Source organism: Eubalaena glacialis, chromosome 16 (genome assembly GCF_028564815.1).
Source record: "Eubalaena glacialis isolate mEubGla1 chromosome 16, mEubGla1.1.hap2.+ XY, whole genome shotgun sequence".
In the NCBI taxonomy this organism is placed as follows: Eukaryota; Metazoa; Chordata; class Mammalia; order Artiodactyla; family Balaenidae; genus Eubalaena; species Eubalaena glacialis.
In genome coordinates, this window is record NC_083731.1 from 27,783,592 (window position 1) to 27,795,882 (window position 12,291).

The 12,291-nt window shown below is 33.4% G+C and overlaps 1 protein-coding gene across 7 annotated transcripts in view; it reads left to right on the forward strand.

Moving 5' to 3' along the window:
* Nucleotides 1-12,016, forward strand: part of RBM26 (RNA binding motif protein 26) — an 81,892-nt gene extending 69,876 nt beyond the window's left edge. For all 7 annotated transcript variants that reach the window (XM_061170773.1, XM_061170777.1, XM_061170774.1 and 4 more), the window contains 3 exons: nt 1,925-2,011; nt 9,692-9,805; nt 11,426-12,016. In XM_061170773.1, coding sequence (XP_061026756.1) covers nt 1,925-2,011; nt 9,692-9,805; nt 11,426-11,515 — 291 coding nt within the window. In that variant the 3' untranslated portion in view covers nt 11,516-12,016. The remainder of the gene's footprint in view (nt 1-1,924; nt 2,012-9,691; nt 9,806-11,425) is intronic.
* Nucleotides 12,017-12,291: the final 275 nt, after the last annotated feature.

The following is a 12,291-nucleotide window of genomic DNA, read 5'->3' on the forward strand; positions in this document are numbered from 1 at the left end:
ACTACAAATAATTTATAATCAAGTTAAATTTATTAAAAACTGTAAATAGTTCAGTAACTTAGAGAAGTATTTTTCACACAGGCATATGATGGTGAAAGAACAGTAGAGGAAAGTTTCAAGAGGTAGTAAAGCTGGAGCTTAGGTCTTGTGGGATAGGTAAGCTTATAGATAGGTACACAAGTAATTTAACGTTTTGAATATTCAGATTTAAATGTTTGACAGTTATATTCCAGACTGTTAACTGCAGTTACAAATGTGAAACTATACTTTTTCAGGACATAGAGAGGTATTGAAAGAAATGGTATATGTTTAAGAAATAACTAAAATGATTAATATTTAAGGATGGTGAGTCTGGAAAGTCTTATGCTTTATGGCTTCAAAGGGAGAAAATAAGGAATCAGCTTTCTAGCTTGGAAATACTGTAGCTCGATTCTTCCCTACTACACGCCCTGTTTGTGCACCTTCCCAAGGGGAAGAAGATCCAGATAACTTAGGTGTATTACATATAGTTATACAGCTAATCAGGAAATTATCAAAGGATATGCTAAAATAATCCAGACAAACAAGGTGAGTTTAGGAATGTGTTTTGATGAGACTAAAACGGTTTTGGTTTTAGAAACATTCAGAGCCTCTAAATGTATATTCTTGGATGTATTTGGAGATTCGAACTCTTCTCAAAGTTAGTAGTGGTAACGCACATTTAAAAAATTGTCAGTCTTTAAATAAGATAGCTTCTCTATCTCAACCTGTGATTTGAACATATGACAGGTATCAGAAAAAAAATCTACATTACTAAAGGACCATTGACGGTTACAAATTGTGATTAACAAAATGCTTTCTTTAATTTATCCATTGGAACCAGTAGCAGTAATAAACATTACAGCTAAAACTTACAGAGCACTTACTTTGTGGCAGGTATTTTTCTGAATGCTTTATATAACTCACCATATTATGAGTTATTTTGACAACTCTATGAGGTAGGTACCTTTATTATGCTTATTTTAGAGATCGGGAAAATGAAGCATGAAGAGATTAAGTAACTTGTTCAAGTTTACACAGCTAGTACTAACAGAGCTGGGATCTGATTCTGCGGTCGTTTTCTTTACTATGCCCTACAGAATTTTTCTGTGTGGAGTGTGTATATTTAATGAGATTGTGGTTATAATTTTATTTGGGGGTAAGAAAGAAGGAGGTATTAGTAATGATATATAAAGGCCTAAAGTTTTATGTGATAAAGGTGCTGTTTTCTGCTGTTTGCAGAAAAATCTTCCTACACAGGGAAAAATAAAATCTAGCACACCCAAAACCAGCATAATTTAATATGTTTAGCTTTTAAATGTCCTAAAAGAGTGTGGTCTAGAGGAGGGTAAAGTAAGAGTAAAAGCACAGTCAGTTCAAGTTTTGAATCAAAAACTTTTGAATGGAAAACTGGACTCTCATCCTGGTAGTTAACTAAGTTACTTTGGAAAAATTACTTAAATTCTCTGAACCTCCCCCCCCCCCCCCGCCATCTTTAAATTGGGAATGATAAAAAAAACTCACAGAATATTCTGAGGATTAAATATTCTGCTTTAGAAAGAATTTAACATACTCTGGAATTGGAATAATGAGTATAGAAGGAATGGCAATAAGGAAGCTCAATCTTTCACCATTGTTTCCCTATTTAAAGAATAGTTCAATCAAGTGTAAGTTACCCTGGTTCTAGGAAGTATAGAATTGTAAATAATATTGGAAAATAGGAACACCCTTTATCATACAATATTACGTACTAAAATGAATTATTCATAATTTCTTTCTGCTAATCACCCTGAATTGTTATGCATTCTGGGTTATATTTATTGGTATTTTAATATTTTAAAAACCATTAGGATTTTGGATGTTTCAAAATATTTATTTGGAGGAAATACTTTTTTTTAATTTAAAGCAATATGGTGAAATTGAAGATTGTCAGATTGATGACTCTTCACTTCATGCAGTAATTACATTCAAGACGCGAGCAGAAGCTGAAGCAGTAAGTATTATAAATATTCTAATTTATTGAAATTCAGATTTAAATGTTTTATAAATATTGCCTCTAAGTTTTAATATAAATGAATTTTTTTTGACTTACTAAAGAACTACACTGTGACAGTAGATAGACCATAGGAAGTGGAATTCATGGCTACAAAGAATGTCCTAAAGCAGTTAGGCAGTTTTATATATAACATGAATATTTAGAATATATAGTTAATCACCAAGTTGAATGTCAAGTTGTACTCTCTTGAGACATTAGGAATTCTTCCATTCTCTTTCACAGGAGATAGGGCCACTCCACTTTCCATTATCCCTTTCTCAGCTGGCCCAGAACAAGTCTGCTTTGGCAGAATGAGTGGTGAGGGGTAAGGTACAAGCGGAGCTAGAATCCTGATGGCTGCTCTTCTTAACCATCCCTCATCTGCTGCTCCCTAGTCCCAGTTGGCTGAACCCTACAGTGTCCGTAGCTCAACATACCCGCAACTAGGCCTCTACAACTTTTTGCCCAAGACAGGAATATATAGCGCTAGCTTTTAGGGTCCTTTTAGTATAGTTGTCTTAAAATGTGTATCTTGAATTATCTTTCTAAAGAATGACCAGAAGTATATGCAGCCTTGTCTTTCTTCTGGGTTTAAAAGATTTAAAAAAGGAAAATGAGTGCGACGTGTAACAGGTTCATCGGAACATTTTTAGCCCTGTGTATTCTTTGTTCAAGATTGCAGAGAAATAGATGTACCATTTTGACCTTGGAAAAATGCATTAAACGTTCCAAACAGTTAACCTCATGTGAATGGAAGAGTAGGATGGTTTTCAGAAGTTTTAAGATGATTGTGGTCTAACTAAGTTTTGAAAATCTTCTAAATTGATTTATTCTCTTTGTAGTGAATACTCCCTGCCGGTACATTGCTGGGAACTTACCTGGTAGGAGTTGCTCTTGGCGCATTGCAGCCTATAAAAAAGACTGTTGGTCTGATTAAGTCTCAGAAAAGTGTTTAACTGGGCCCTAGAATAACATAGTTTCAGGGTTAGGCGGGTGGGTAGTGGATAGTTTTATAGAATAGGAATTCCTCATCCTAGAGTTCTATTAAGTTTTAAGAAATCTTCTATTTAAAGGTCTTTTGTGAAAATAAAAGGTAAATCTATAATTGATGAGAGTTTAAAACTTTCTTATAAGCTTATATGTATACATGTTATATTGAAAAAGTAGATTTTTGATCAAGTTTTCTCTGAGAGGTATTGTTGAATATAAGTTAAGAATGAGCCTCCTTTAAATGACAGCTTCAGTGACAGTTTTCAGTGTAATGTTGGATAGGTAGCTTGAGTACCATCTTTTTATGTTCTATTTATTTTCTAGGAAGTAGTCTTATTATAAAACAATGGTAATTGTTATGTTCAAATGGTTACAGTATTACAAGTTTGTGATTTAGTAACTACTTTAAAAATATATATTACTACTTGTCCCTGTTTACTTATGTGGCTGAGGAAAAAAAAAAAAAAACCCTCCTGCCTCTTAAATAATTTTTGGATGTTTTGCTTTTGATAAGTAGGACCTGTTGACGTATATCTTCTTGGGTTTTGCTTTTTCTATCTCAGATGTAAATTTTAATATATATTTTTATACTATGTATATATCTTCCAAATGAATAGCAGTCATTTCAAAGGCCAGGGGTTAATGTATAAAGAAAGATTTTAACAGTGAATTATATGAAGGTTGAATAAGTGGCAGAATAACTTAGCTTAAGTTAGATCTGATGAGAGTTAGCTTTTCAGGGTAAATACCATTTTAGTTGGATTTACTTAACAGACTAAAAGGAACAACTACCATTGCTAGGATAAACATTTGGAATTAGGTTATAGAAGTTGTTAAACATAAACATTTCCTTAAGCCAAAAAAATTTCTTAAAATTTTGTAACATTCTATTTTAGAAGAGGATAGAAAATTAAGTTGAAGCTAATCTTATACAAGCAGAATATAGGCTAAAATAGTGTTTTTCAAACTTCTGGATTTTAGGGAACAGTGAGGTTTAGGAATTTAAAAACTAGTGTGTTTGACATTAGGTTGCCAGTGTTTAATTTTGTCAAGGAAGAATGCTTAAAAAGTACAAAAAACATTGTACCATCACCATAATTATATAAAATAAAGAAAAATTTAATACCAAATGTAGGTGGATATAAACTCAAGGTAAAGGATAGTCCTTCCCAAGAAAAGAAAATTGTAAACCTTTGCTAATGTTTATTTCCAAATATTTCATTGTTCACAATTTCTGAATCATTGTATTAGATGACTGAATGTATGTCTATTTCCTTAAGTCAATAGATACATAATATTTCAAAGGAAAGTACAGGAATAAGATAATCAAGACATTCAAATATGACTGAAAAGTAAGAAATTTTCCTCAGAAAAGAGATTGAAGTATTTTAAGGAGTAATAATATAAACAGAACCTTTTTAGCTTTAAGTTAAGATGGTTAAGGTTTGACTCTGGTTAGTTAGAAGATGGATCCTGCTGCTTTATTTTCTGTTTTCCAATTTGTCTTTCACCACCCCTAATGTGCTAAAGGTGCATAAGTACCCAAACAGGACAGAAAAAAGTAACCTCTTCCCATGACTGGTTAGAATGTTAGTTTTCCTACTCTGACTTGTTCCTATACTTTTGTAAGAAACCAGGATCCAGTTTTAGAATAGGAATAGTTAAGTTCCTATTTTATAAGAATCAGTCCCAAAGATGAAACTCTACAGTCCCAGACTCAAAGAGGGTATATAGCTTTTTATATCAAAAAGAAAGAGAATCTTGTTCTACTGTTGCGTTTTTGACACCCATGCCTCAATTCCCAGTAGTTGTGTGGATTCACTGATTCAGAACTTGTAATACTTAGAACAGTGCCTGGAACATAGTAAATCCTCTTAATGTTAGCTATTTTTAATATTTGTGTGTGTGTGTGTGTGTGTGTGTTTAAGAATGAGAATTGATTGGTAAATCAGTGAAACTGAATACAAACAAGATAGAGTGATTTCAAAACTCTCATTCTTTAGACCTGAAGATAGAAGCACAAAATTGGATTCATAGAGGATAGTGCAACATGAAGAGTAGAAGTTATGGGGCTGACTGAGTAAATAGCAAATTTATAGCAAGAAGTAAATGTATAAGTGGATTCAGGCAAGAGAAATCAAATCATGTATCTCACAGTCTTTGTGTGTGTGTTCTTGCTGATTTACTTAATAGTTACTAAGTATTGCTATGTGATGGGCACTGTGCTATGAGAATTAGTAAATCTAAGTCTGAAGCTTGTGAGACAGTGGCCATGTAGTCTTTCCCTGTAAGTTCTAAAAATCAGATTTTACATGTTTTTGTGGTCCTTTAATGTAACTCCTACCTAAACATTGTATACTGTGGTTATTACAAACATTAATAAACTTGGTTTTAACCTTCTTTTATAGATAGTTTTATCGTTATGGTTACTAAAAAAAAGTTAGGTACACTAGGCTTGCAGCTTTAGCTCTTCTGGCCTTAGGTCAGATTTCCCCACAGTGTTATTAACAGAACACTGGTTCTATAGGAGCTCCTCTAGCAAAGGATTCTCTTGTCAGTAAATTTGTGAAGAGCTGCATTTTGTATATTCAATTTAGAATTATAATCTCAATGACTTGAAAAGGCAAAAGGCAAACACACCTGTTTAATTTTGCTTAATCCAGCCTTTTCCAAATGTTAATTGTTTCCAGAATCATTTTCCATGTAAGATATGGAACCTACCTCATAACTACTTTTCATACTTTTTTTTTCTTCCTTCATTTGTCAGGTCTTCAAAGCCTTTTTTAAAATTTTTTCTTCTGTCACTGTGTATGCCTGCTTTCCTTACGTCCTAATATGGTGCAAACTTTGAATGACTGTGCAAGACTAAATAGACAAATGTCTAGAGCAAGCCTATGAATAAAATGCTTCAGCTTTTAAACAGACTTTTTATTTACACTTCAAAGCATAGAAATGAGAGAAAATTGTAAAATGAACCTCTACACACTCATCATCAAGCTTCAGCAATTATCCACTTATGGCCAATCTTATTTTGTCTGTATTCCACCCACTAACAACCCTCTGCCTCCTTATTTTGGAGCCATTCCCAGTCATCATATCATTTCAGCTGTAAACCTTTCAGTGTTTATACTGAACCTGTTCTCTCAATATTAGAGCCTTAAAAAAATAAAACAATCCTATTATCGCACCTAAAAATGATTAATATTTCTTAAGTATTACCAAATACCAGCGTTTACATTTCTCTGGTTTTCTTATAAATATTTTACTTACTTCCTTTAAGGATCCAGAATAAGATTCATATTTTGATTTAACTTGATTGGTATTGTGGAATTATAAATTCATAGATTTAAACATTTCATGGGTATTGATCCATTGTTCTCAGTTATTGATGTCCCATCTTTGGCTAGTGGCTAGTATATAGGTTTGTTTCTGAGTTCTTTTGACAGGACTCTAGTGGGTTATGATACTTTCTCTGCTTTCTGGTATGAAAAGGTGTTCTAGGTTCATCTTATAAATTTTCTCTTCCAGACCAGGAACTGGCCATTTCTCTAAGGAGCTCTGGTTCTTTTTACTGGGAAAGGTATTTAAAGACCACAATCTGAGTACTAGGGGTGCTCATTACTACTGAGTTTGTTACTATAACTAATCTTTTTCAGTGGTAAGAGCTGGGAGTGGGGAAGAAAATGCATAGGTTCATATAGACACATGCACATATACATACACATCCTACTGATATTTCCCATTTAATTCTGTACTACATGGTTTTTAAACACACACGTATAGAGGTATACCTTGTTTTATTGTGCTTTGCTTTACTGCAATTTGCAGATATTGTTTGTTTTAACAAATTGAAGGTTTGTGGCAGTCCTGCATTATGCGAGTCTGTCAGCGCCATTTTTCCAATAGCATTTGCTCACTGTATGTATCACATTTGGTAATTTTTGCAATATTCCAAACTTTCTTCTTCTTATATTTGTTCTGGTGATCTGTGGTTATTTGGGGGCACCACAAACCATGCCCATATAAGACAGCAAATTTAATCAATCAATGTGTGTTCTGACTGCTCCCACTGACCAGTCATTCCCCATCTCTCTCCCTCTCCTCAGGCCTCCCTATTCCCTGAGATAAAACAACATTGAAAGGAGGCCAGTCGATGACCCTGCAGTGGCCTCTAAGCGTTCAAGCGAAAGGAAGAGTCACACATCTCTCACTTTAAATCAAAAGCTAGAAATGATTAAGCTTAGTGAGGAAGGCATGTCAAAAGCCAAGATAGGATGAAAGCTAGGCCTCTTGCACCAGTTACTCAAGTTGTGAATGCAAAGGAAAAGTTCTTGAAGGAAGTTGAAAGTGCTACTCCAGTGAACACATGAATGATAAGAAAATGAAATAGCCTTATTGCTGATATGGAGAAAGTTTTAGTGGTCTGGATAGAATATCAAACCAACCACAACATCCCCTTAAGCCAAAGTCTAATCCAGAGCGAAGCCTTAACTCTCTTCAATTTTGTGAAGGCTGAGAGAGATGAGGAAGCTTCAGAGGAAAAGTTTGAAGCTAGCAGAGGTTGGTTCATGAGTTTTAAGGAAAGAAGCTGTCACTGTAATATAAAAACGGAAGTGCCAATATAGAAGCTGCAGTGCGTTATCCAGAAGATCTTGCTAAGATAATGAAGGTGGCTACTGTAAACAACAGATTTTCAATGTAGATGAAACAGCCTTATATTGGAAGAAGGTGCCATCTAGGACATGCATAACTAGAGAGGAGAAGTCAATGCCTGGCTTCAAAGCTTCAAAGGTCAGGCTGACTCTCTTGTTAGGAGCTAATGTAGCTGATGACTTGAAGTTGAAACCAGAGCTCATTTAGCATTCTAAAAATCCTAGGACCCTTAGATTTATGCTAAATCTACTCTGCCTATGCTCTGTAAATGGAACAACACAGCCTGGATGATAGCATCCAGTAAATAATTTTAAAATTAAAACTTGAGAGAGTTGTAGATTCACCTTATAAATTTAAAGTGTGTGCTAAATATAGAGATTTACAAAATTAGGTCATTAGGAATTTTTTTTTTAATATATAAGTAAATAAACTTATGTATGTATGTATGTATGGCTGCGTTGGGTCTTCGTTGCTGCACGCGGGCTTTCTCTAGTTGTGGCGAGCAGGGGCTACTCTTTGTTGTGGTGCACAGGCTTCTCATTATGGTGGCTTCTCTTGTTGCGGAGCACGGCTCTAGGCGCGCAGGCTTCAGTAGTTGTGATTTGTGGGCTCTAGAGCACAGGCTCAGTAGTTGTGATGCATGGGCTTCATTGCTCCGCGGCATGTCGGTTGTTCCCAGACCAGGGCTCGAACCCGTGTTCCCTGCATTGTCAGGCGGATTCTTAACCACTGCACCACCAGGGAAGTCCCCATAAGAAATTTTGAAGAACTTACTACAAAAAAACATCACTTACATTTTTTGCCTTTTTTAGCTGGATGAAAACATGAGTTTTATGAGTAGACATTTTGCATGAGACAATTGGAATTCCTTAAAGGAATATATTTTTATGTAATAGTTATAGCTTCAAAAAAATTACAATTTGTTTCTGGCCTTAAATATTATATATAAGTACTTAAAAATTTTTAGTTATATGACATGATAGGGTCATGGACTAAAAACTCCTGAGCTGCATTTTAATAGGCATGAAATATTTTAGATTTATCATAAATTTATATGTGCAGGTTTAAAATTTATACCTGGGGACTTTAATATCACGCAACTCATAGTCAAATGTCATTGAACATGTAATTGTTTCTACATTTCACATTATGCTGTACTTTGAGATTGTGCTATAAATCTTTTGTGACTATGAGTTATTTTGGTATGTTGCTAACATTGATTTATGTTAGTTCACATTACTTTAATTTGAAAGCATTCTTTCTAAACCAGCCATTTAATGTAACAAGTACTTAGACTTGACTGTTTACTCAGTTACTTGACTGTTTACTCAGTTTTACCATATGCAGGTCTGAAAGCTTTGTAGGGAAGTGCTTTAGTTTTCAATAGAAAAAGTTCAGGGTTTTTGTTTGTTTTTTTCTTCTTCATTTTGCATTTTAACATATACAAAATATTTATATTTTGTAATAGTGATACATCAGACATTTTATGGTATTTTGTGATTATTTGATGTAATTTAAAAATAAATACACATGCAAAATTATTCTTACATTTGTTAAAGGTTTCTAGTTTATCATTATTATATGAGCCATTTGTGAATTAACAAGAATTAAGATCTACAGCCAGAATCTTGAAGTGCTTTGAGATTGTTGCCTTGAGTAGCAGTTATCCTTTTACTATAGACATGGAGACATAGTTCTTCTAGTCAGATATTGGCCAGTAGTGAAATAGCTCTACTCGATTATGAGAAATTGTTCCTGTTTTCTTTTTATAAAGGAATTTACAAACACTAGGCTGGTTTTAGAAGTAAATAACAATATAAAGTACATTATAAATTGCAATAATAAATAGTAAATAAAGAAGTAAACCACAAAGCAAAAATAGACAACTGTCTTTCACTTCTGTTTAGCTAATTTAAATATTAGGTACTATAACATTTCATTTTTTTCTTTACAAATTATTAATGTTCTATATTCCAATGTTCTTAATTGTTTTAGGCTGCAGTTCATGGAGCTCGTTTCAAAGGGCAGGATCTAAAACTGGCTTGGAATAAACCAATAACTAATATTTCAGCTGTTGAAACAGAAGAAGTTGAACCTGATGAAGAGGAAGTATGTTTTTTTTCCACTTGTTTTTACCCTTAAATGTTTACGTTTTTATATAAAATGTGATTTTATGGCTGTGATTTTAACATAAAACTTTTATTCCTGAGCCATCTCCAGGCAGGGGATATCAGATAAATGCAGACAACTTTAAATTTTATGTATTAATGAGAACTGTGGATTGTTAATCCAAAAAGAATATATGAAAATCATATATATACTCAGTTTTCATTTACTCTTAGAAAACATTAATTATTCATTAGATTTTTATCCACAGGAAATCTTGTGATATTTTAAGTTTTAGAGTATATATTCTATTCAGTTGCTTTATTAACATTTCAGGTTTCATTTTAATTCATATCATTTTAGTTCATTAGAATGAATGCCTGCTATATGGTAGATACTGTGATAGGCACAAAAATGAATAAGACACGGTCCCTGTTATCAAGGAGCTTATAATATGGAAAAGGGGGTGGTGACAGACACATAAGAAACTAATTATAATAAAAGGCAGACTGATATGGTAAATAAAGATTTGAACAATATGCTGTGGGAACCCAGAGGAAGGAGTGATTGTTTCTTTCCAGAAGAATCTTGAAGGAGGTGGTGGCAGTGGAGCTGAACTCTGAGTGATCAAAAAGCTTTTCATAACCAAGAGCTGGGACTGGGAGTATAGTTGAGAGAGGCATTTTAAATGGCAGAGGTATAGGTGTGGAAGAGTACATTTTTTCTTGGGTAACAGCAGGTAGTCTGATGGCTGAGAGGTGGGAGCATGAAGAACAGTGAAGTGGAGAGCCCTTTGAAACCAAAAACCTAAAGATAAGCAACTCTGTTTTGTTTAATCATGAAGTAAGCTGTAGGAAAAAGTTGAGGAAGTTAAGGAATGAAAGGTAAGGTGGGGAAACTAAATGGTTCCATGTTTTACCTTGGTTAGATTTTCATAATGGCACTTCATTTTGTTTGAAGAGCATTCAAGGCTGTTATACATATCCATAGTCAAATGCAAGAATAAAATGTGTATTTTGAAACTCATATACATGATTTGTCATTTTATATTTTAGATTATACCTTTGTCCTTCCATGAGTTTGAATTGAATGGGGAGAAAAGCAGGAGAGCTCCTGGTATTAGGTATTTTGAAAAGTTTGAAAAGTAGTCTGAGAAGCTTTTATGAAGGGAATGGGGAAAAGAAAAGAATGCTATAAAAGAAAATGTTTGTTACATACAGCAGAAAAGAAATATAAATATTGATAAACTTTATTCAAATTGTTGGTTGATTTAGTGTCAGAGAAGACTTATTGATGTTTTCTTTAAAAAAAAACGTGTGGAGCAATGTTTTGTAGGTATAGAAGATGGCATAATTTGATAAAGAGAGGCAGGAAAAACGGCATGTACAAAGGCATACTTTGATATTTTTTTAGTGTCTATTTGGTGCAAGCGATAGAATAGATAGTATTGAGAAACCATTGAGTGAAGATTGGTTTTCTTTGTTTCTTGAATGTTCTAGCTATAGAAATACCGTTTGTATTCGACTCTGTTGAGAGTAATCAGTGTTTAAAAGTGTCACCTTTTTTCTTTTCTTTTTTTTTTTTTTTTTTTGGGTAAATTCCTAAATGCATTTTAACCTAAAGTTTCAGGAAGAGTCTTTGGTGGATGACTCATTACTTCAAGATGATGATGAAGAAGAAGAGGACAATGAATCTCGCTCTTGGAGAAGATGATTTGACTGATCATTGATCTGCATATGATAGAACTCTACCTGTGTTTCATTAGTATTATCTAATGTACTTTTACATATTTGTAAAAACAATTTTTGGTAAACGTGATGAAGATGAATTTCACAAATAGACAAAAGAGAAGAAAACTACCTTCTGAATCCTGTATTTTGAAAGATTGATGTTTGCGTTTTATTTCAGTAAACAATTGGTAAAGACATCACACTAGAAACATATGCAATGTTTTTATTACATACTTCTACTGAACATTACAGAATTCTTTGGGTTCTTTGTAATTTAATGAATAGGTCTGAAGACTTAATGACCAATACTTGTTATAACTTAGAGGATTTTGTTTTACTCCAAATAAGGAATGAATTTGCATTTAAAATCTTAATGAATGTTTTCAAAAATGAGTAGGTAACATAGTACTCTAACTAAAGTCTCCAAGTTATGTATTCATAATATTACATAGTAGTATGCTTAGGCTTTACTATGTATTAGCCTTTTGTTGGACTTGTGTATGTATTTTACCATATGGGTTTTAATGATAACGGTGTATGACTGCTTTGCATTTGAGTCCTTATGCATTCAGATGTTAAAAATAAAGTGGAATGGTCTCTTGAAAAGAAAAGAAAAGAAAAAAGCAATGACAAAAAAAAAAAAGACAATGTTCCTTGATTTAAAAAAAGAAAAAAAAAAAAGAAAAGAAAAGAAAAAAAAAAGTTAAATAGACCATTCCAGATGGTGATCTACCCTTCCCCCCAATTATCACAAAAGGA